This window comes from Ursus americanus, chromosome 2, assembly GCF_024610735.1.
Source record: "Ursus americanus isolate L20-20 chromosome 2, mUrsAme1.1.p, whole genome shotgun sequence".
Lineage (NCBI taxonomy): Eukaryota > Metazoa > Chordata > Mammalia > Carnivora > Ursidae > Ursus > Ursus americanus.
In genome coordinates, this window is record NC_142128.1 from 39,936,834 (window position 1) to 39,958,819 (window position 21,986).

Genomic DNA, 21,986 nt, shown 5'->3' on the forward strand with positions numbered 1-21,986 from the left:
GACGGAAAGCCCCCCCCCTTCTATTCCCAGACTCTGGCCCCCTAAGGAAGGGCCCAGTCCACAGGAGACAGGTCAGGGTCTGAAGGTGGATACCCAGCAGGGTGGCCCGGGACACTGCCCACTCAGATGCTGGAGCCAGGGACGGTTCCTTGGTGGGGAGCGTGCTGCTGGCGATGCTGGAACGGCAGGGGAAGAAGGAGGCCCAGACAGGGTACGTGAGACGGTTTCTATTTAAACGTTCACGGCTGTGATCAGTAAGGAGCTACGACTCTCTGCTGTCCCTTGTGGCCCCAGAGACAGGCCACAGCTGCGGCAGGTGAGGTCGGTCCATGGGCATGCTGGACAGGCTCTAGGCCACACCCCTGGGGCTGGGGCAGGTGGGGGGCTGGGCAGTGGACATGGGGTTGAAGGGCCCTGTCTGTTAAGAACAGAGGAGGCAGCAGACACTGTGGTCAGACCTCGGCCCCAGGGGGGCTCTGGAGGCTAGGGACAGTCTCAGGGGGCCAGGAGCCCCCAGGCCCACCACGGGCACCCCAGCTGCTGCCAGGAATGACAGGGTCCTCTGGGGCCTGAAGGGACAGGCCCGGGGGTGGGACACTGGAGTCAGCCTCGCATTTGGTGGTGTGGCTAGAGAAAGGCTCAGCTGTTGCGGGGCCCAGCATGCTAGGTGGCTCAGGGGTCCCCCGGGCCAGCGTGGGGCCCGGCTCCAGCTGCCCCCAGACCCCCACGGGCCCCTTGGGCCCCTTGGCGGGTGCTCGCTTCACAGAGAGGTCGAGGGGTGCATCTGGTGGTCGAACAGCCCGCTCTAGCGCCTCGTGGATGGTGAGCAGCTCCTGGCGGATCTTGCCCAGCTGCTCCCGCAGAGGCCGAGGGGCCAGGCCCCCCGCAGGCGCCAGCTGCCCCAGGCGCTGCTCGGCCCTGGCATAGTCACCAAGGGCCCGAGTCAGGTCCTCACCCACGTGCCCAGGGCCAGCTGGCATCAGGCCCAGGGGCTGCTGGGGCAGGGGGCCTGCAGGGCCCGGGGTCTCGGGGTTGCCTGGCTCCTTGTCCTCAGGGCAGAGCACCACGGAGGGGCCAGTCCGAAGGCTAGGGGGTAGAAGCCGGTCAAGAGGCTGCGCTGCCCACACCCCCAGTGCCCCAGTCGCTGCCCACTCCCCCTGGTGACCCCTTTGCAGCCTGGCTGGGGGCCTTGGGATCCCAGAAGGATAGAGCGCGTGGCTCTCTGGCCTTAGTTTCCCCTCTGTGCTTGAAGAATGGGGACCAGCTACCCTGGCCAGCCTGCCTCCCACCCCTCCCCACCCCCATGGCCAGGGGCCCCTGACACCTACCTGCTCTGGGCACTGAACTTCACCGTGCTGGAGGGGGCCTTCGGGGGCTCCAACCTGCTTCCCAGGGGTAGCTTCCTCTTGGGGTCACTCTGGGCAACCCGCTCCAGCTCCCCCTCCTGTCCTGAGTCCCTGGGGGCTCCACGGGGCCAGGGCCTGCCCAGCCCGGGTACTGGCACCTTCAGCAGCCCTGGGGTCAGAGTCCCAGGGGGCCCCTTCAGGGGGGCCAGGGGCTTGGCAGGGGCAGCCTTGCCTGCCGGCAGCCCCAGGGTATGTTCCAGGAGCAGGGGGTAGTACAGGTGGGGGACCAGGGCCGGGCGTTCGGGGGTCTGTGGGGAGGGGAAAGCAGAGGCTGGGGGCAACAGGGGGCTGGCCGAGGCCAGAAAGGGCATGTGGGCTGCGGCGGCCAGGGAGGGCCCCAGGTAGGAGAAGAGACTGGGGCCGAGGGGATAGTTGACCCCTAGCAGAGACAGATGGAGGCTCTGGGCCTCGGGGAACTCGCTGGGGGTGGGCGGGGGGGTAGCAGGGGACCCCGCCGCTCTCAGGGCCTGCCGCAGCTGCGTCCACCATCGCTATGCCCCTTCGGCCCCCCCCCGGCCCTGGCTTCCACGCCTCGGCCAGGAGCCCCCCAAGGCCCACATCCTTCTGGGCATCCCGGGCCACGGGGGATGGTGCCCCGGGGCACCCATCAGCCCCCCGCTTGGGGCCCCCGATGTGGCGGTGCAGGGAGAGGACGTGGGAGGCCGGGTCTGGCGTGGAGGGAGTGTCTGGGAGCGGCGGCCCTCGGGGCTGGCTGCCGGTGTCTGCGGGGCCCGGGGGGCGGTCGGGGCTGTGCGCGCGGGGCCGGGGTGCGGCGGGGGCACGGCGGCAGGCCCAGTCTGGGGAGTCGAGCAGCAGCGAGAGCGAGTCCTTGCAGAGGCTGTACTTCATGTGGTTGTACAGGTGAGACTTCTCCAGGCAGGTGAACGGGCACTGGAAGCACTTGTAGTTGTAAGGCTTGCCCCACGGCCGCGGGATGTAGTGCGGCTTCTTGGGCTTCCGCGCCCGCGCCCGCGCCCCGGGGCCCAGGCGGCAGGAGCCCGCCTCTCGGGACATGGCGGCCTGCTAGTGGGCGGGCCCGGGCCCCATGGCCACCTGCGTACGGGGGCCTCGGTCAGTGCCCACCTCCTGACCGGCCCCCCACCGCCCTCTGCCCGCAGGGCTCCAAGGCTAAGGCACCCACCCCCACCCTGCAGCCTGGGCCCCCGCGGCTATGTGTCTGTGTGCCCCCCCCCGTCTCCCCTCCCCACTTCAGTTCTGCTCCACGCGCACGGCTAGGGTCGCCAGAGACGGCGGACAGAAACGAAAGACACCATGAAACCTGACTTGGGTAAACAGCGAATCCTTCCGGAGTAGAAGTAAGTTCTAGCCCATGTTTGGAACGTAGGCTCAACACAGCTTGCTGCGTCTCCGAAATAGAGGGTTAACTGGCGTCCTCTCTTTTATCTGCAGACCCTAAGCTCATTTGTCCCCCCTGCCCCGCCAGCCCCCAGCAGGCCCATTTCTGGGCTGATTCCATCCATGCTCGCCTGAGCCTCTGCCCGATGGGCATTTGCTGACTGACTCCAAGCCAGGTAGGGCGAGGCCGGGTCCTGGGGACACCAGCCCTTCCTCGTCTTTACTCCCCGCACAGCCCTCTGCTGTGCCGGGAGCCAAGGTGAACGCTGCCACATGGAGACCAGCCCCGAGTCCCCCTAACGCCGTGTGCGTGTGTGTGCGCGCACGCCCGTGTGCCCCTTCTACAGCAGGGTGCCGGGCGGGCACTGGCGGTCTCTGAGGGGTCAGCCTCGTGGGGGACCAAGCCAGGCGGGGGGGCGTGGACGTCCCAGCGTGGCCCGCGGCACGGCCACCTGCTCAGCCTCGTCCATCTGGGTGGCTTCAGGCAGGTCAGCGGCCGAGCCTGCAGCGGCCTAGCTCAGCCAAGACCCTCCTCTCCCCACACCCCACACCCCACACTCTCGCTCGGAAGCCGCTCCGCACTCCATCTGGGCTGCCACCTGGGCCATCCACCGCCCCAGTGCGCGCCTGCGTGGGGCACGCGGTGAGCGTGTCACTCGGGCTTCGGTGCCTGCACACGAGCATTACAAGCCTCCAGATGAGCCCTTAGCCAGCGCCTGGGGGGCAGCCTCTGCACGGCTGGACCAACGTGCTCAAGAGTCCGCCACCAAAACGCATGGGGCCGGGACACTCGCGCACGCACACACACACACACGCACACACACACCACTCAGTGTGGACGTGGCGGCGGTGCACGCGAAAGGACTCACGGCACGGCCGGGGTGCCCAGTAGGCACCTGGACACATTCAAGGGAATTCGCACACACATGTACACACAGCTGAGGACATACACGGCAACGGAGACTCTTACGGATGCGGACATGCATACGCTCGCCCTGTTCCCCCAGGACTCAGGGACGGCCAGCGGGTCGAGCAGGGCAGGGCTGGGGTACAGCGCAGCCCTGGGAACAGGCTGTCCTCCCTGCTGGGCTTCAGGCTCTGCACACAGCACGCAGTCATGTCTGCTACCCCCAAACACTGGGTGGGCACCCCCAGAGGCATGGAGAGGGCTGCCCATCTGAAGGGGCCCTTCAAAGGGGGGTCAGCATGGCAACCACCAGGGCACGGGGGGAGGGGGTAGAGAAAGCAGATGAGGACTGACTGGTTTGTGGGTGTCCATGTCTTGGAGGGGCTGGGGCTTGGAGAAGGGTGTGGGGGTTGGGAGGAGGGGGCTGGGATCAGGAAAGGGCCTGGGGCTCCCCGAGGGGCAGCAGACCCTCTTGGATTTGGTGGTGGGAGCAGAGGTGGGCCCCATCCCTGCCTCCCCAACCCTCCCCAAGATGCGGATGACAAATGGGCATGTGTGCTTGGGAGACAGAGGCGGCGGTACTGGGGCCATCGATCACCCAGCCCTGGGAGCCACACAGCTGTGCCGCCTGGTGCCACCACCCAACCCACCTCCCAGTCAGGCCCCTGGACTCGGGAGGTGGCAGGCTCCTCCCGTGCTCCCCCTAGTACCAGTCACCTGGGTGTGTGTGTGCGGGGGGAGCCATCTCAGCAGCTGCTGACCCCACGGGGACCCAGGGGATGCCCGGCACCCACCCAGCATGCTTGTGCACAAGCAGAAGACACCCCTAGACACCAGCATGCACCCTACACACACACCCAAAAGCACATTCATTTGCACACGTGTCCCAGTGCGTGACCGGGTGCCTGCTCCTAGGGCAGCCTGCACCCCCCCCTCCCGTGTGCTGGCCCAGACACCTGAGCCCACTACCCTTTCCCTGTCTGGAGGGGACTGGAGGCACCACCTCCAGAGTGGGAGAGAGGGCACCCGGTGCCTGGAGCCACCACCACCCAGCAGGGGGATTAGAGCCCCCCCCCCCGCCCCCTGAGACTTGGCAAGCGCCCCACAGGGCCTGGTAGAGAGGGGGTGACCAGGCTCCTCCTTGGCTAAGTCGAGACCCCAACTCCCTCCCCCTCCCCAGCACACCGCACCCCCGGAGGGAGGGCGCCCTCCTACGGGGACAGGGCTGCTGCGCCCAGGGGGTCCCCGTGAGCAGAAGTGGGGGACATGGGGGCTGGCGCTGCCCTGCCCGCGCCTGGACACTCCTGGAGTCTCGTCGTCCCTGCGCCCCTCAAGCCCAACCCGGCCCCGCGCGGCCCCCAAAGTTCGCAGGGCGCGCCGCCGCCGGCTCCCGCCCTACCTGCGCGCTGGCCGGATCCAAGCCCGCGGCGCCCCGCGAAGTCTGCGCTTGGCCCCGAGGACGCGGCGGAAACTTCCCGCCCCAGCCCCGCCCGCTGCCAGCCGCGGTCCCAAACCCCGCGGGACCGGCTCGGGCCCTAGGGGCAGCGACACGGACTCCCGTAGGGGAAACTGAGGCCCGGCGCTAGGAGCAGCCTCCCGCGCGGTCTGCGGTCACTCACTCGGCAGCGAGTCCCCGAAGCCTCCGCCGCCGACCGCGCGCGTCCCCCCGACGCCGACTCGCACCCACCGAAGTTGGCGGCGGGACTGCCGCGCGTGCGCCACGGCGCGCCGGGGCTCGGGGGCGCTGCGACCTCCGACCCGGGCGCACGGGGGAGGGGACTCGCGCGCGGGGAGCGGGCCCCCGGGGGGCGCCCCAGGTGCCCCCTCGCGCGCACTCACCTCGCGCGCCAGGCCCCGCTGGCTCAGCCGTTTCCGCAGCGCCGGCAACTCTGGGTGAGACGCGGACCTGTAACACCGGTGGCACCGCCCGAGCCGGCAGGGACGGCCGGGTAGCGGTGTGGACGAGCGGGGAGTGGAGGCGCAGGTGTGCGGCCGAATGAGGGGCGCCTGGCACCGTCCCCGCCCCCGTTGCCTGCAGGCTGCTGCGGGGGTGCGCAGAGGCGGCCGGGTCTCCCGGGGTCCCTGCAGCGGTGTGACGGGGTGTCAGCGGCCGAGGGCGCAGACAGAGGCGCCGTCAGCGCTCATCCGTCAGGGCAGGGCTCTGGCCCCTGACAGCCACCCTCCTGAGCCAAGGCCTGGGGGCTGAGCCCTGGGACAGGGGAGCTGTGGGGCACAGAGCCAGCCTGGGGGGGGGGGTGCAGCCCAGCCTGGGATGGGGTAGGAGCCCAGACCCGCCAAGAGACAGAGCCCCAGGAGGGCTGGAGCCGTCAGCAGAGCCCAGTGCAGGGACAGTGGAGCAGATCTTCCCCCACCAGCTCTCCCTGGCCCAGCCTTGACTCCGCTGCTGTTTCCTCTTGTCCAAACAGGAGGCTGAACAGATCTACAATCCCTAAACCCCTGCCCTGCCCACTGGTGGCTCCAGGCTCGGGCTGGGAAAAGGATGGTCACCATGGGCTCAGTTCCCCCTTTCTGGAAACGCTACCCTGACAGGTGTCCAAGCCCTGCATCTATCTGCCTGCTGTTTGCAGGCCGGCTCTGCATCTCCCCTGGGAGCGCCTGGGGTGGGGGAGGGGCAGGGAAACGCTCGCATCCAGGACCCCCCATAAAACTCCCTGCTGCTAACGTCCTCATGTCCAGACCTGTTTCCAGCCCACCTCCCAAAGTGTGCCGAATTCCGCGTTGCTCCCCGAGCTGGAGCTGCCAAAACCTAATGGTCAGGGGTCCCACTTCTCAGCTAGATCCTGGCAGAAATTCATCTGACCGGCAGGTTCTCTTGCAGACGTGATCACAGACATGAGGGGGCAGGGCCAGACTCTGTCTCTACTGGGGAGTCTAGCCTTTGGGGGGGAAGGTCCCCTAACCCAGAGATGGCCACAGAAGGCCCCGTGAGGATCTCCTTCACCCTCCCTGCAGGCTCGGGTACAGGCTTCCGGGGTTTTCTCCACTAAATCTGGGGGGGCAGGGGTACCTTGGGGAAGGAAGGAGTACCCTCTGGGGGCCTCTGAGTGTTACACCCCACTGGGGGCAGCCAGAGCAGAGCACTGGGTCCAGAGTCCAATGTGAACCTGGCCCCATGAACCAGGCCTCAGTTTCCCCATCTGTGCAGGAGGGTGAGAGGCCGTGGCTCAGTTGTTGGCACGGGTCTCCTGGGGCTCTGGTCAGCTCTGACAGGCATCCGTAAGGAACAGGACCCTGTGGCTCTGCGGGGTGCCCAGTGCAAAGATGCTGGTTGGAGGGGGAATGTCTCCTTCCTGGCCCAGTGCCACCGTCCCCGACACAACCCGAGGGGACTTGCTTCTCCTCGTCGAGTCCAAAGGGTAGGGCTGGGGGCTGGGTGGCACAGCACGCCAGCCTTCTCTCTGCCCGCCTGGCCTGGCCCAGCTGACCAGCTGACCGTGCAGGCAGCCCTAGGCTGGGAGACAGCTTGAGCGGCCGTCACGCCAGGAGCCCTGTGGAGAGTAGAGGCCAGGAGGCCTGTTCCTTCTGCACACAGGCCCCTGGATGTGCTCAGCCAGGCCTGGGTCCCTCATCACACGCCCAGTCCAGAGGGGGCGAGGGCACAGGCCACCCGGGGACAGTGTGTGATCCAGGGACTCCTGGATCCCAGACCTTGGCCTCCTGGTCCCAGGGACAGTGCTGTGCTTGCCACACCTCTGCGGCTGAGCCCTGGAGGGTCTGGGAGGGGCCACAGCTGCCAGCACAGGGTATGGACTCTCTGGGCCCCCCCACGCCTTTCAGGGGCAGGAAGGTGATGGACCAGAAAGCCCTCGTTCCAGGGAACCCTGCCTTTCAGCGTGCAGAGAGGACAGCCATGAAGCCCAGGTGAGGCCCAGAGAGGAGGGAGGAAGCCGGGACTCCAGGCGACAGGACAAGCAAGAAGAGGCAGGGAGGGCGTGTCTCAGCACCAGTCATGGAGGCTACCCCCATGCGTGGGCTTTTCCAGGAGTTCGAGGAAGAGGGGAGGTGGAGGCACCCCCAGAGGGACTCAGCACCAAGGGGCGTGACCTGCACTCGTTTCTGGGCTTCCAGGAGGGGTCTGTGTGTGGGGGGGTCGAGAGTCCAACTGCAGCCCAGTGGCCTTTGCGTGGGAGTGGGAGTCAGGCTGGCCCCCAGGTGCCCAGGTGACTGTCTCCAGCACCTGCAGCCAGGCAAGGCTGGGCCATCCGTGCCAGCCCCTTGCAGCCCTGTGTCCTCTGCCCAAGGCCCATCTGCTCCCTCCTTGCTGGCCTATCTTCCCACTCAGGAGTGGGGGTGGGGGGTTATGAACCTCCCACTGTGACGCACTCCATACATGCTGGGGGGAGCTTGGGCCCGGAGAGATGGCCCCTGCCCCCCGAAGCAGTGACAGGGACCCCCGTGGCTCTGGGGCTTGGTCACCCATGTGGCTCTGAGCTCTGAGACTCCTGACTTGTTCCCCTCACTGGCAGAGGGGGTGGTAGGAGACTTGGTCTCTGGGTGCTTCTGGCACCAGTGGGGCTCTGGGGAGCAGCCTCACCCCCAGCTGGTCCTGGTGTAGGGTGCAGTGGAGATCCCCGGCCCCTCCATCCAACCCCAGCCAGAGCCTCATTTTGGCCATTAACCTCCTCTGTCTGGCTTGCCCACGGCAGTCCGCCTGTCACCTCCATTAATTCTGGTACATGCGTGCTGGGGCCGAGCGGTCAGGACGGACGCACAGCCAGGGAAGGCAGGGGCAGCAGAGCAGTGCCCACAGCAGGCCTGTCTCACCTCCTCAGTGTCCACACACAGCCCTCTGAAGGACAGGCGTGCCGGACAGACACCTGGAGGGACTGGAGCCCCCACGCAGGGTCAAGGAGCCCCTGGGACAGGTGAGCGCTGTGCAGGAGCCCCCTGTCCCAGAGCACGGGTCATCCTGGGTACTCCTTCCTTCTTGGCTCTGTGAGGTGGCCTCAGGGACTCCTGGTTCAAAGCGGTGGGCCCAGGGCTTGGGCCATAGGAGGCGGGGTCCCACCTGAGGGTCCTGGGTGCCAGCCTGAGGCTGCTGACCCCGCAAGCACGGTGCAGTGACCGGAGATTCACGGCGGGCTTGTGCGGAAGCCGTGGAGCCAGGGCTGGGCGGGGCTGTGAGCAGGCCTGTGGGTCCCCGCTGCAGGCTAGTGCGGGCAGGGCACAGCGTGGCCCCCCGGGGGGGCACCGGCAGAACCTGGGGAATTCTCAGGGACTCTGTGAGGGGGCCACCCAAACAGGCCCAGGGACGCGGGGCAGAGCAGGACCACCCCGAGGGAGGAGGCCCAGCTGGGAAGCTCCGGGGGACCCAGAAGAAGCCCTCTGGCTGCAGCTCCCCAGGCCTGTGGCTGATTCTCTCTCTGCCCATGCGTGCTTTGCTGCCCCTCCCCCAACCGGCTGCAGGCTACCTGGTCTGGAGGCCCAAGGCCCCTCCCACGGCTCCGACCCGTCCCAGTCCCGCACGTGTTAGGTCCTTGGACACACCGGGGTGGGGTGTGGGGTGATTCTCTGTGCACCTCAGGCTGCTCCCTGGAGGGCCAGGGAAGAGCTGCATGCAGCAGGAGTGAGCTCCCTGTCCTGGGAGGCATGCGAGCTGGGGCAGGGGCCTTTCGAATCAGGGAGGGAACAGTGTGGCCAGACGGGTGGGATGAGAGGCTCGGGCTGCCTGAACCCCCACCCGCTTCCGAGCCAGCACTGGCCGCGCAGCGCCTGGGGCCGACAGCAGCCATATGTTGGAAGAGGAGCTGTGTGCGTTGCTCTGCGCCCCGGGGGCCCGGCCTTCCTGGGCCTGTCACAGATGATTTTCCCTGCCTGAGTGGCAGGCCAGCCAACGGGCGGGGCAGGTGGGGGCTGCAGGGCCGCCGAGCGGGCTCCAGGCCCCCCCAGGGCTCTCGACACTGGACCTGCAACTCTGGGGTAGACCCAAGTGTCGGCCCGAGCTCAGGACCCCCGCGTCCGGCTCAGCGCTCTGCCCTGCTGCCGTCACCTCTGGCCAGGTCAAGGTCGGGGGCCCTGAGAGGAGCCCGCGCTGGCTGGCGAGGAACAGCCTTCCTGCTCAGTCGTGGGCGGGCGGCCAGGGGTGCACGCGGGCTGTGTGGGTGCCCGGGGCAGGCGGGAGAGCGCCCGGAGCCTCGGCCCTGTCAGCCCAGCGCCCACAGCTGCGGAGGGAGGCGGGAGGCCGCGGCTAATTTGTACACTAAGTGCTTCTGACAGGGACGCCTCGCAAGTGAGAACACACCACCGCCCCCTGGAGAGGGCCGCCGTGGCCGAGTGGGCAGTGAGGTGGCCTGGATGAGAGGCCGGGAGAGAGGGCCGCAGGGGGCACGGGGCCAACCCAGCAGGCAGAGACGGGGAGCAGGGCCCAGGACCAGGAGCGCCCGTGGCCAGAAGGTGGGAGACCCGGCAGGCTGAGGCGGGGAGCCAGGGCCCAACCGGGAGGAGGGCACAGTCCCTGGCCTTATGCCTGCTCCCCATTTTGGCAGCATTGGGACCCAAGTGCTGCCAGTCATGGACCCACTTACCTTGGCAGGTAAGTCCACGCCCCGGGCCAGCCTGGCTGGTCCCCCATCCTCTCTCCTCACCACCCGCTGCCTCCCCGGGGCCCCGACCCAGGCCGAGCTCCCACCTCAGCCCCTTGCCGGCACCCTCCATGAGCTCCCAAGTCATAACTAAACGTCTGGACTGTGGGGGCCCCTCAATTCCTCCTCGGACACTGTGTGCCCTTTGGGGCTGGGGCACCTGGCTCCTCTTTCTACCCCCGTCTCCCCACTAGAGCCTCCTCCCCTGCACCCTGGGTTCAAGAGGAGGGGGTGGGCACACAGCCCCTGCCCCCAGTGGAGACTCCTGCCCAGACTGACACCACAAGGACCTCGGGAACCCGCCGTTCCTGCATCTTGCTTCCTGAGCCTTCCCTGGGAGGGACGGGAGTCCATGCTGCCCCAGGGGTGACAAGGCCAGCTCTGTGCCAACTCCAGGTGGACACGCCCTGGCCCCCACCCCACGGTACAAGGCCCAGTGTGGCCAGCGCAGCCGCGATGGAGCAGGGTGCCCGTGAGATGTGTTCTGGCAGCTGCCCCGCTGCCCGAGGCCCGCCCGGAGCGAACACCGCTGGTGGCTTTAATTGCTTTCACATTCGATAGGCTGGCCTGTGACGGGCCTCTTACACCCGCCCGAGCACCGGCCTCTGCACCCCCCTCCACTCCGCAGCCTCCGTTGGGGGGGGGGGGACGACAGGCGGCGGCCCCTGCTGTGCAATCGGCGGCCTGCGGAGCCGCCTGCTTTGGCCTGCCACGCGTGAGATGGGCATGGTGCCTCCCGGAACAGGCAGGGGGGGACGCGGGCTGGCTGGGGCCAAGGACAAGCAGGTGACCCACCATCCCGGACGGGAACTTTTCTTCCCGTGCAGCCCCCTCGCTCCGTCTGCTCCCGCCTGATGACTCTGATAGATTCAGACAGGCCTCCCCGAAAGCAGATGTCGCACAGGGAGCAGTCACGCACAAGGGCTGTTCTTCTGCCTGCGCGGGGACCAGCCTGCTGACCGCTGCATGGTCTGGCCAAGCCTCTGCCCTGCCCGGACACCCAGTCCTTCAGGGGCACACGAAAGTGGCAAGCAGGGCGCCCCCAAAGTCCTTTGTGAGTCTGACCTCAGGTGCTGGAGTCACGGCCACTGAGGTGCTGCCCCCCCCCGTCCCCCCGGGGACAGGCTTGGATGCCCGTCAGCACAGCCCCTGCCTGGGCAGGGGAGGCAGGAGCCCAGGGACCCTGGGAGGGGCAGCAGACAGACCAGGAGGCACCCTTACAAAACAAAACATTTTTATTTGGTCCATTGGAGCCTGAGTCTGGAAACACCCATGGAGAACCATCCTACAGGGATGGGGACTGACAAGTGATAAAATAGTCTCTGTGTCAGAAGAGCCGGCCATATATACAGGGTTAAAAATAGTCACAGCTCAGAGTAAAAGGAGTGAAGATAAAGGAGGCCCAAAGGGGAGTGGTGTGCCTCCTGATGTTTCTCCAGGTGTGAAAGGTCCCCCAAGCCCCACGGGGCTGCCCACTGCCTGGGGGCTGCAGGACCCTGAGGCCAGGTGGGCCCCAGGAAGCTGGCCTCAGATGTCCGAGGGCAGACGCAGGACTCTGGCCTGATGGCAGTCTCAAGTAAAGACAGCCGGTAGCCAAGAGACCGCTCAGCTCCCTGGGCTTCTGAGGTGGGGGAGGAGCTGGGAGGGGCTGCTGGGCCCTACGTCTGCCTAGACAGGGAGGACCAGGATTGCTGCGGGACCCTGGTCCTCCTGGCAGACGTCAGGTGGTGTTAGGACAAACCACCTCACCCAACAGCAGGGCTGGGCCTGGGCCTGGCTGGACCCTGACCCACAGCCCCTGGCCTCCAGCCCCTGGGGCATGGCTTCGTCGATCCTGGCAGGCGCTCCAGGAATTGCATAGTGTCACCAGAGGGGCAGCTGGGACCTTCTCCATCCCCGGCCCTGAGCCCATGGTCTCCAGGCACCTGCCTCCTGGGACACACTGCTGGGACTCCAAGGACCCCTGCTTGCCTTGTGGGGGCCAAGGGGCAGGGAAATGTGCTCTGGGGACAAGCTGGGGACAGAAGGCTCCTGATCTCATGTCCCACAAAGGGGTGGTCCCTGCTCTCATCCTGGGATCCCAGCCTCTGACCCCCACAGACGGGGGGTGGTCCCTGCTCACTCTGGGGTTCTAGCCTCTAATCCATCATAGAGGGGCTAGTTGCTCTTCACCCTGGGGTCCCAGCCTGACCCCTGCAAGGGAGTGATGACCCCTGCTCTCGCTCTGGGGTCCTGGCCTCTGACCTGCCCAGATCTGGTTCTGTGAGCAGGAGACCCCAGGCCCCCAGGCAAAGAGAAGCCTCACCTTGGCCCTGGCAGTCTGAGCCCGGGTCCCCTGCACTAGAGGCGGGTTCGAGGTATTCTGCTTGGCAGCTGGGAGGCCCTGGGCAGGAGGGAGGGGCAGGGAGGAAGGCCTGGGAGGCTACTGCAGCTAGTGGCTCCCTGGGCGGGGTCCTGAGATTCAGATTCAAGCGTCCTCTGTTGGGGTCTCCCTCATAAAGTGCGCGTGGGGGCTGGGAAGGTGGGGTGGTCACAGAGGCCGGGGGCCATGCAGGCCAGCGACTTCGGGCGTGAGAGGGGGGCTGTGGGTGCCCCTGGAGGCTGTCCAGTCACTGAGGAAGGCCTGGGCAGCCTTGCGGTGCGCCAGGCGGTGGGTGATGGAGAAGCCGGCGTTGCCCTCCAGCTGGGACAGGATCACCAGGACCTGCCTGGGGGAGGGGGCCGGTGAGGGCCGTGGAAGCGAGGTGGGGGGCGGTGCAGGGGCAGGGGCGGGGGCGGTGCCCACCTGTGCAGGGGGGGCACGCTGTCCTGGGTGCGCAGGCTGCCCCGTGTGGACACCACGTTGAAGCTGTCGGAGCAGTCACACTGCACGTGCAGGTAGGACTTGGGGTGTCGGTTCTCCACCACCACGATGAGCCCCGCCCAGCCATGCGTCAGGTAGTAGCAGGTCATGCCCTCACGTCCCTGGCCACAGACAGTGCAGGAGTGGGCAGGGGCGGGGGTTTCTTCCCCGTCCCCCTCCCCCAGGACCCTGCCGGCCGCCCACCTCGTGCCGCTCGCCCCGGCTCTCCGTGAGCAGAATGATGGCGTCGGCCAGCGTGGTCGGCTGGGCCTCCACGGGCTCCACCATAACCAGCCTGGAGCTGTACACGGCCAGCACATGGCCGGGTGGCTGCGGGGTGCAGCGCGGGACCCCCGCCGAGGGGCTGGAGGCTGCAGGGGGTGGGGGAGACGGGGGACGGGCGTGTGAGTGGGGGGCGCGAGCAGCCCTCCCTGCGGGTGGAGCGGGGGGTACAGGTGCGCGTGCGCGGTTACCCTGTGAGTTGGCCGGGGGTCCCGGCGCGGCGGGGCTCCAGTGGTTGAAGGCACAGCACACCACAGCGTACTCGCCGGGCTCCAACATGACGTCACAGTTGACGAACTTCTTGACGGCGCGCTTGCTGTGGGCTAGCAGGCGGCCCAGGCTCAGACGGCCACCGCTGCCGAAGGACGCGCGGAACACCAGGACGCACAGGTCCAGGAGGTGACTGTCCACCGAGTCTGCGCGCCTGTAGCCCAGGCACGACAGCGGTCAGCGCAGGGGCCCTTCAGCACCGCTCCGCCCCCACCGTGGCCCCGCCCCCAGCCGCCCCACCCCTGCAGCTCACCATCCCACCCCCCTGCGGCCCCGCCCCCAGCTCACCCCCCCATCCTGCCCCATCCCTGCAGCTCACCATCCTGCCCCCCTGCGGCCCCGCTCCCCAGCTCACCGCCCCCACCCACCTGCTGCCTTCCTGGAAGAGGGCGAACTCCAGGGACGCACGCTCCAGCACCGTGAGCGCAGTTACCCCCACGGGCCCGCTGGCAGAGCTGGGAAAGCAGCCCTGCACACGCGCCTCCTGCCAGTCCGAGTGCACCTTGCAGATGTCCACGGAGTCGAAGTACCTAGACAGTGAGAGGACAGCCCCACCGAGCAGCTGTCATCCTAGCTCAGGCACAGGTACTTCCTGTGCCCTGTCCACTGCCTGGCCCAGGACACCCTTGGCATCTCCTGACCAGTGTCTGGAAAGCCCTGGTCCTGGCTGTTGCCCATGGACACCACCAGGGGGCACCGGGTCTCAAGCCTGATCCCAGAGGGCTGAGCCCTGGCGGTCCAAGTCCCCCCCACTGCCCACTGCCCCTGTGCTGAGCTGGATTCGGGGAGGTACAGGTGGGCTCCCCGGGGCAGGACACCACACGCCGGGACAAGGGGGGCGGCCAGATCAGGTGAGCCAAGGTGAAGGCGGCTGGAGCACAGGGCCGGCCCCGGGGCAGACACAACACCCACGGCCTGCAGCCTCCAGGTACCTGATGAAGTCGCTGTACTCCATCCAGAAGACGCCCTCACTGCTGCCATGCGGCATGAGCTCACTGCGCAGGTGCCCTGGCCAGTGCGGCCACTCATCTGACCAGCTGCCATTCCAGGAGAAGCGTCCCCAAGGGTTCCGGAGCCGCAGGAGCCTGTGGACCACAGGGCTGAGGGCCACGACCGTGCCTGCCACTGCTTCCACCACACATCCGCCCGGCCCCTACCTGGAGCCTTGGACGTCACGGACATCCAGGACGGAGTAGGCGTGGCGCGGACGTAGGCCCAGGCTCTCGTAGACAGCATCGTCCACCTTCATGTTGCCCCCCCCACAGGAGGCCCCCATGAGGAACCTGCGTGGGCAGAGCGGCCTCACTGACTGGGGGCCCCTCAGTAACCAGGACCCTCTGCTGGCCCTGCCCCCGCAGCGGGGAGGTGCTGCACGGGTGGGGGGATGGGAAGTGGGGAGTGGGGGGGTGTGGAAGGGAGGGGCCCCTCCCTGTCTGTGGGGACCCATGTGAGACACACGGGACTCAGAAAGTGCGGGCCCAGCCCCCTCCACTGCGGTCCTGAAGCCCGGAGGCCTTGGGCTGGGGGTCGGGCAGGCACGGTCCCTTGGAAGCCTCCTGAGGGCTCGGGGCCGTGGCTCTCTGAGGGTAGCGATACTGCCCAGTACCAGCTGAAAGCACACGTCGTGGACCTAATGAGCCATCTCTCAGGCCTGAGGATCTGGGCCCTTCCCACAGACACACTGGCCGGTGTGTGCCACTCTCACAAGGCAAACCCCACTCCCACCAGGTGCCTCTGTGGGGCTCTCTCCAGGCGGCTCCGAGCGGGCGCTGACGGTCATCACAGGCCCAGCTCAGGACGAGGCCTTCCCGGTACAGGCCAATGGGCGGCATCCTGCCTGCTCCCCACGCCACCTGAGCAGGCAGGACCACCGGCCCGGCAGTGAGTGATGCTGGCAACACCTGAGACGCATGTGTGGGGCCGAGGGCACTTGCCCTGCTTATCCCACCGCTCCAGGCCCCGGCCTGGCCGTCCCCTCATCTCGCCTCTCCTCCCAACGCCGCTGACCGCCACAGCGCCCGCCCCTCTTACCCAGCCTCCTTAGAACTCAGCATTTTGGCCCAGATGAGGTCAGTGTCAACGGGCTCCTCGCGGGGGTTAGTGGAGCTGACCTGCAGCGCCAGGCTCTCACAGGGGGCGCCGGTGAGCGTGGCCAGGCCTTCGATGGCGCGCCCCGCCTGGAGGGCAAAGTAGGAGCCGTGCAGCTTGGCCAGCGCCTTCTCGATGAGGGCCACCCACAGCTGCTTCCGCTGAGCCTACGGGAGGGGCTGGAGTCAGGAGGCCTGATGCTTGCCGCTCCCCGACGTCCCTCCCGTGCCCGCCTGTCCCGCCACCTGGGAGAAGAGAAGGAAGCCGGCCTCGTCACAGGGCAGCATGTCGTCCACTAGCACCGTCGTCCACGTGCCGTCCTTGCAGAGCCGCACCTGGTAGGCGCCCTCCGCGCACAGGCTGCGTGTGACCATCACCCGCTCGACCAGGTCAGGCCGCTCAGCCAGCACGGCCAGCGCACTCAGGAACCTGCACAGAGCCGGGGCCGTAGCGTGAGCACCACCAGACTGTCCGCTGCCCAGCCCCTGTGGGGGCACCTAGCTCACCAGCAGTTCCCCAGCAGCCCCTGCAGGATGTCCGAGGGCCGGAGAGTATGGAACACAGACCACGAGGCGTTGTGGTCCCTGGAGATGGAGCAGTTGATCTCGTGGGGCCGCAGCCACTGCCGCACACGCTGCTGGACGCTGTCACCCGCGGGGAAGCCCACAGACTCGGGCCCAGGGGGGAAGCTGTCGTCCACGAAGTTCACACTGTTCTGCAGGGGCCATGGCCTTATACTCAGGCTCCACCTGGCTGAGGCCAGACCCACCACCCAGGAGAGCACCCTGAAAATGCTCCAGAAGAAAGAGGGTGGAGGTGTGCAGCCACCCTGACCAATGTGGAGGGCGTGGCCAGGGCTCGTGGGAGCCACGCCGCCCTGTGTAGGCATAGGGGACTGCCGCCAGCCAACCCGACACTGCACGCCCCTGGGAGACACCGCAGCCCCCAGCCTGGAGGACACAGGAGTGGTAGGCACGGGGGGCAGGGAGCTTGGGTGGCTCCCCCTGCCGTGCTGAATGCCCCAGTAAGAGAAGTGGGGACCTGGCTGGGATGTGGAAGCCAGGACACAAGCCCCCAGACAGGCTGTCAGGGTGGGTGGCTGACAGTGGTGGGGGGCAGCAACCTGAGGGGGGACAAACAGCCCCTCCACCTGACTCCGGGGGTAATGGTGCCCTGGATTCAGGCCTCCCGCACCTCCAAGGGCAGAAGAGTGTGAGGGAGCGTCCCAATCCTGTCTCGGCAGGGTCTCCATGGCTGGAGGAAGCGCTGGGCCCGCCTGCTGGCATAAAGCCTCCGCCTGCATCCCCACCTCCCCGTGGCTTCGGCATCTATGGGAAGTCACCCCTGAGCAGGGTCCCTCGTGCGTCCAGAGGAAGAAGGGGCAAGATGAGGGGGACAGGGACCAGGCCGGTGCTCAGCGCCTGGGGAAGCAGTTGCTGCCCCGCGGGCACAGGCTGCTCGCTTTCCCTGGCCAGAGAAGGGACACCAGGCAAGGACAGAAGGTGCGAACGCCTTGACGGGGGGACAGGGGAGGCACAAAGAGAAGAGGCCCATGGGAAGGGGAGAGCCAGCCCCGGAGCGTGGACACCGTCCTGAGGGCGCTCACCTCCCGGCAGAAGGCCACGATGTTTTCCCAGAGGGCCTTGGCCTCACCCTCGTCTGTCTGCCGCCGCTTCTCCACGTGCATGCTCTCCCTGCGCCTCAGGGGCGCGACGCCCCGGCGCTGGGCCACCAGGAGCTGGGGCGTGTGACAGGCGGCACAGTGCTTGGCCCGGGGTGCGTTGAGCAGAGTGCAGGCAGGGCAGGCCCACTGGCTCGGGCGCTCGGGAGGAACCACAGGGCAGGGGCAGGGGCAGCTGGCCTTGTGGGCTGAGCAGGGGCCGGACTTATCGGCACTGCAGTCAGGGCAGCGGGTGGGGGGCTCGCCATGCTCCTGGAAGCCGTGCAGCTTGGAGCTGCCGCACGCTGCGCACCTGGGGACTGCTGTGGGGTTCTTGAGCGTGCACTTGGCGCACGACCAGGTGGTGAAGTCAGGGCTGGAGGGGCTGGCTGGCTTGTAGCGCACCGTATCTCCAGCCAGGTCGATGACATCGCTGCCCGGCACGGCCCCGCAGGCCTCACAGCGGGCAGGGTTCGAGGGGCCGGGCGCAGAGCAGGCACTGCACCGGTGCAGTGCCGCGCTGCCCTCGGCGGCCTCCTCCTCCAGCACGCTCAGCCGCTTGCTCGACAGCAGCTCCGCCAGGCGGGAGGCCCCGGTTGCAGTCCGCCCCGGGCCCTGGGGGAGACCCTTGGAGCCCGCAGAGGGCGAAGGCTGAATGGCCTCAGGCACCAGTGGCTGCAGCTGGGGGGGGACCTCACGGCGGCTGCGAGGCACGGGGTTGTTCTGCAGGGTGGGCGAGAAGGGGCTGAAGGGTGGTGCCCGGGGGGGCTCCTGGTCGGTGGCAGAGGGAGGGTCGGCTTCGGTGCCTTCCCCGGGCTGGGCTGGGGCAGGGATGACGTGGAAGCCGGCGGGGGCCACAACTTCGGGGACCACCAGGGCCTCAGGAGGGATTCTGGGCAGCGAGAGTTTCCGGGGGCCCCCGCAGGCAGAGCAGGAGCTGGCCATAGGTGTGTTGTGCAGCGTGCAGCGCTGGCAGGCCCAGCCGCTCCCGGGCTCTGCTGCCCCCTCCTCCTCCTCCTCCTCCTCTTCCTCCTCCTCTTCGGGCCGCCCCCGAGCTGGCTCTGCGGACGCCAGCCCCGCTGTCCGCGGGGGACCAGTTTCCTCCTTGCAGCTGCCCCGCGGCTCCGCCAGGACCCCGTTGATGACAGGCAGCAGGGAGGCACCAGGCACAGGCTCTGGGGCAAAGCCACACACCTCGCAAGTCTCCTTGCCCAGGAAGTTCCGGAATGTGCAGCGGGCGCAGGGCCATTTCTGCTCCTCCACACTGAGCCGGAGGATGTGGTCGAGGTCAGGCTTGTGCCGGGGGGCCTCGCAGATGGAGCACTGGCGCTGGCCGGCCGTGTTCAGGAAGGTGCAACGTGCACAGGACCACTCCCCAACCGTGGCCATGGACCCCGGCGAGTGCGTGTGGCTGCAAGGGAAGGTCCCAATCAGTGCAGGCCCAAGGAAAAAGGCCCAAGTCTCCACCTGGGACAAGGGTCACAGCATCTTTGCCCTTCTGGGCTGTGACAGACGTCAGGCCCAAGAGGGCAGCCTGGGAGGCGCTCAAGGACTCGGAAGAGTTAGGGCCCCCAAAGGACCTCACAGGTCTGTCCTCAGACCCCTTCGGGAGGGTGGACCTGTGGAGACAGAGGGATGGGGCAGAGCCACACCATCCCAGTGGCCACGGGGCCCTGCTGGGGAGGCAGTCTTTCATCAGTTCCAGGAAAGAGTACAAGTGAACCTCCTCGACAGGATAAAGGGCATCCGCAAAAACCCACAGCGAGCATCACAGCCCACACTGACACACTGCGTGCTTTCCTCCCAAGACCAGGAGCTCAGCACCGCCGGTCAGCACTGTACCAGGCCCAGCCAGAGCAGTTAGGCAGGGAAGAGAGAAAAGGCATCCAAATGGACAGGAAGAAGTCAAGCTACCTCTGTTTGCAGACTGTGTGATCCTACACACAGAAATCCCAAGAATCCACCAAAAAAGCTACTAGAGCTAATTAATGAATCCAGTGACATCGTAGGTCATGAGACCGACACACAACCATCAGCTTGATTCTACCCCAGCAACCAACAGCCGAACAGCTGGGAAGTTAGGAGAACAGTATCACTTCATCTAAAATAATGTAAGACCTAGGGAAACACTCTAAACAAGGAGGAGAAAACCTGTACTCTGAACACTACAAAACGTTCCCCAAAGACATCACAGAAGACCTTAAGGAACAGACACCCAGGGCTCAGAGTGAAGACTTAATACGGCAGAGTGGACGGTGACACCCAAGTGACCTACAAATTCACAGGCCAGTGCAGCCCCATCCAAATCCCAATGGCCTTCCTTTTCCCCCCAGGAATGGAATAAACGGATTCTGAAATTCGTATGAAACTGTAAGGACCCCCCAAGTAGCCAAAACAGTCTCAAAAGAGGGAAAATCAAGACAGGTGGTACTGCACAAGCACAGCCTGTAAGTCTGCATATGGTCCGTGTGGCCAGTAGGACCGAAGTGAAGAGCCTGGAAATATGCCCTCACCTACGGTCAAGTCATTTTTCTTTTAAGTAGGTCCCACGCCCAACATGGGGCTCGAACTCGCAACCCTGAGATTAAGATTCTCACGCTCTAGTGACGATCTAGCCAGGCACCTTTGGTCAAATCATTTTAGGCGGTGGTGCCAAGACCATTCCGTGGGAAAAGGGCAGTCTTTTCAACAAGTGGTGCTGGGAAAGCAGGACCTAGGGCACTAAAGAATGAAGCTGGGCCCTTACCTCACACCATATGTAAAAATTAACTCAGAATGGATCAATAACCTAAATATAGAAGTGAAAACTATAAAACTCTTAGAAAAAAACCTACGTAAATTTTGCGACCTCAAGGGGCACCTGGCTGGGTCAGTCGAGGGGCGTGTGACTCCTGATCTTGGGGTTGAGTTCGAGCGCCATGTTGGGTGTGGAAATTACTTGAAAATGAAACCTTTAAAAGAAAAAATTCCAGGGCGCCTGGGTGGTTCAGTCGGTGAAGTGTCTGCCTTTGGCTCAGGTCATGATCTCGGGGTCCTGGGATCGAGCCCCATGTTGCGTTCTGCGCTCAGTGGGGGGGGTCTGCTTGAGATTCTCTCCTCCCTGTGCCTCTGCCCATCCCCTGCTCGAGCACGCTCTCTCTCAAAATAAAATCTTAAAAAAATTTTTTTTGTGACCTTGAATTTGACAATAGATTATTAGATGTGACATTAAAAGCATAAGCAAATAAAGGGGGAAAAATTAGACTTCATCAGAATGAGTAACTTCCATGCTTCAAAGGACACAGCTGAATAAATGATGAGAGAACTCATAAGAGAAAATATTTGCCAATCATGTCTGACAAGGGTCTTGTATCCAGAAAGCATAAAGAACTCTCACAACTGAACAACAAAAACCCTTTTTAGAAAATGGGCAAAGGGCTGGAGCAGTCATTTCCTCAGAGGACACACATGGGGCCATGGAAGCATCACCAGCCATCAGGAAAACGCCAACCAAACGCAAGAGATACCACTTCACACCCAGTTAGAGGACGGCAGGTACCCACGAGTGCGTGGAGAAACCAGAGCTCTCCCCGGCACGGCCTCTGTGCCAACGGTCCGGCAGGCCCTCAGCAAGTGAAGCAGTCACCATCTGACCCTGCAATTCTACTCCCAGGGACACACCCCAAAGAACTGAGAACTGGTACCCGAGCAAACACACGCTCAGAGCAGATCTACGCACGACAGTCAAGCAGTGGAAACGACTCAGACGTCCAGCAGCCGAGAAACAGATAGAGATGTGCAAGGTTATTCAGCCACAAAAAACCATGGGATTCTGATACAGGCTACAACACGCTAAGTGAGAGAAGCCAGACACAAAAGACCACACGTTACGGGAGTCCATGTACACAAATCTTTACGCCAGGAGATCCAGAGGCAGTGGAAGCTGGTGGTCCCCAAGGCCCAGGCACAGCTTCGTAAGGAATGCAGGATGATGCAGACGTCTGGGGACGAGGTACAGGTGATGGACGCACAGTGTGAATGTACTAAATTCCACTGAGTCATGCGCTCTGAAATGGTTACTTTATGTCCCATGAATTTCATCTCAAAAGAAAAAGTGAGAGCTTGAGGGGAGGGCCAGGGCATGAGTGGTAGGGATCACCCCAACTCAGAGCGGCCAGTTGGGTCCCCTAATCCGGCTGCCTCTCTAGTCTTTCTGGGAACCCCTGGGCAGGCATCTGACCACACAAAGCAATAGCACAGTGCTTGAGGCCCTCCCACCAGGCACACTCCTGCCGAGCCCAGGGCACAGGTGGGTCAAGGGAGGGACAGGCTGTACCCTGAGGGGCAGGCCCTCTCTGCTCACCTGCCCACGACCATCGCAGACCACCGCAGGCCCACCCTGCCTGGTCCCGCAGCAACACACAAATCTGCTCTCCCACAACACGCGACCCGCGAGGCCTGCTCTGCAGCCAACAGCCCCATGGGGCTGTAGCGGGGAGCTGCCTGGCCCAGTGAGATCACTGGGGAGGTGGGGCAGGGGGGTGTCCAAGGTCAAAGGATGTGGAAGAAAGGGCGGGGGGGGGCCCCTCTGCTA

At 65.6% G+C, this 21,986-nt stretch overlaps 2 protein-coding genes and 1 long non-coding RNA gene across 5 annotated transcripts in view; 1 reads left to right on the forward strand and 2 right to left on the reverse strand.

Moving 5' to 3' along the window:
* Positions 1-212: 212 nt before the first annotated feature.
* Positions 213-6,805, reverse strand: PRR35 (proline rich 35). The gene is given in 4 exon segments (XM_045783926.2): positions 213-1,086; positions 1,329-1,843; positions 1,845-2,459; positions 5,509-6,805. Coding segments are annotated over 3 exon segments (1,725 nt in total). The 5' UTR covers positions 2,421-2,459; positions 5,509-6,805; the 3' UTR covers positions 213-452.
* Positions 6,806-7,156: 351 nt separating this feature from the next.
* Positions 7,157-11,443, forward strand: LOC123783281 (uncharacterized). The gene is made up of 4 exons (XR_006777176.2): positions 7,157-7,551; positions 8,463-8,555; positions 9,907-10,083; positions 10,176-11,443. It is a non-coding gene; the product is annotated as an uncharacterized LOC123783281 (long non-coding RNA).
* A 45-nt stretch (positions 11,444-11,488) lies between these two features.
* Positions 11,489-21,986, reverse strand: part of CAPN15 (calpain 15) — a 28,462-nt gene continuing 17,964 nt past the window's right edge. For 2 of the 3 annotated variants that reach the window (XM_087854146.1, XM_087854138.1), the window contains 11 exons: positions 17,360-18,824; positions 16,260-16,468; positions 15,999-16,182; positions 15,697-15,920; positions 14,823-14,948; positions 14,594-14,750; positions 14,034-14,191; positions 13,587-13,819; positions 13,318-13,484; positions 13,057-13,235; positions 11,489-12,979 (listed from right to left, as the gene is read on the reverse strand). In XM_087854146.1, coding sequence (XP_087710272.1) covers positions 12,802-12,979; positions 13,057-13,235; positions 13,318-13,484; positions 13,587-13,819; positions 14,034-14,191; positions 14,594-14,750; positions 14,823-14,948; positions 15,697-15,920; positions 15,999-16,182; positions 16,260-16,468; positions 17,360-18,802 — 3,258 coding nt within the window. In that variant the 5' untranslated portion in view covers positions 18,803-18,824 and the 3' untranslated portion in view covers positions 11,489-12,801. The remainder of the gene's footprint in view (positions 12,980-13,056; positions 13,236-13,317; positions 13,485-13,586; positions 13,820-14,033; positions 14,192-14,593; positions 14,751-14,822; positions 14,949-15,696; positions 15,921-15,998; positions 16,183-16,259; positions 16,469-17,359; positions 18,825-21,986) is intronic. The other variant, XM_087854143.1, reaches the window with a different exon arrangement.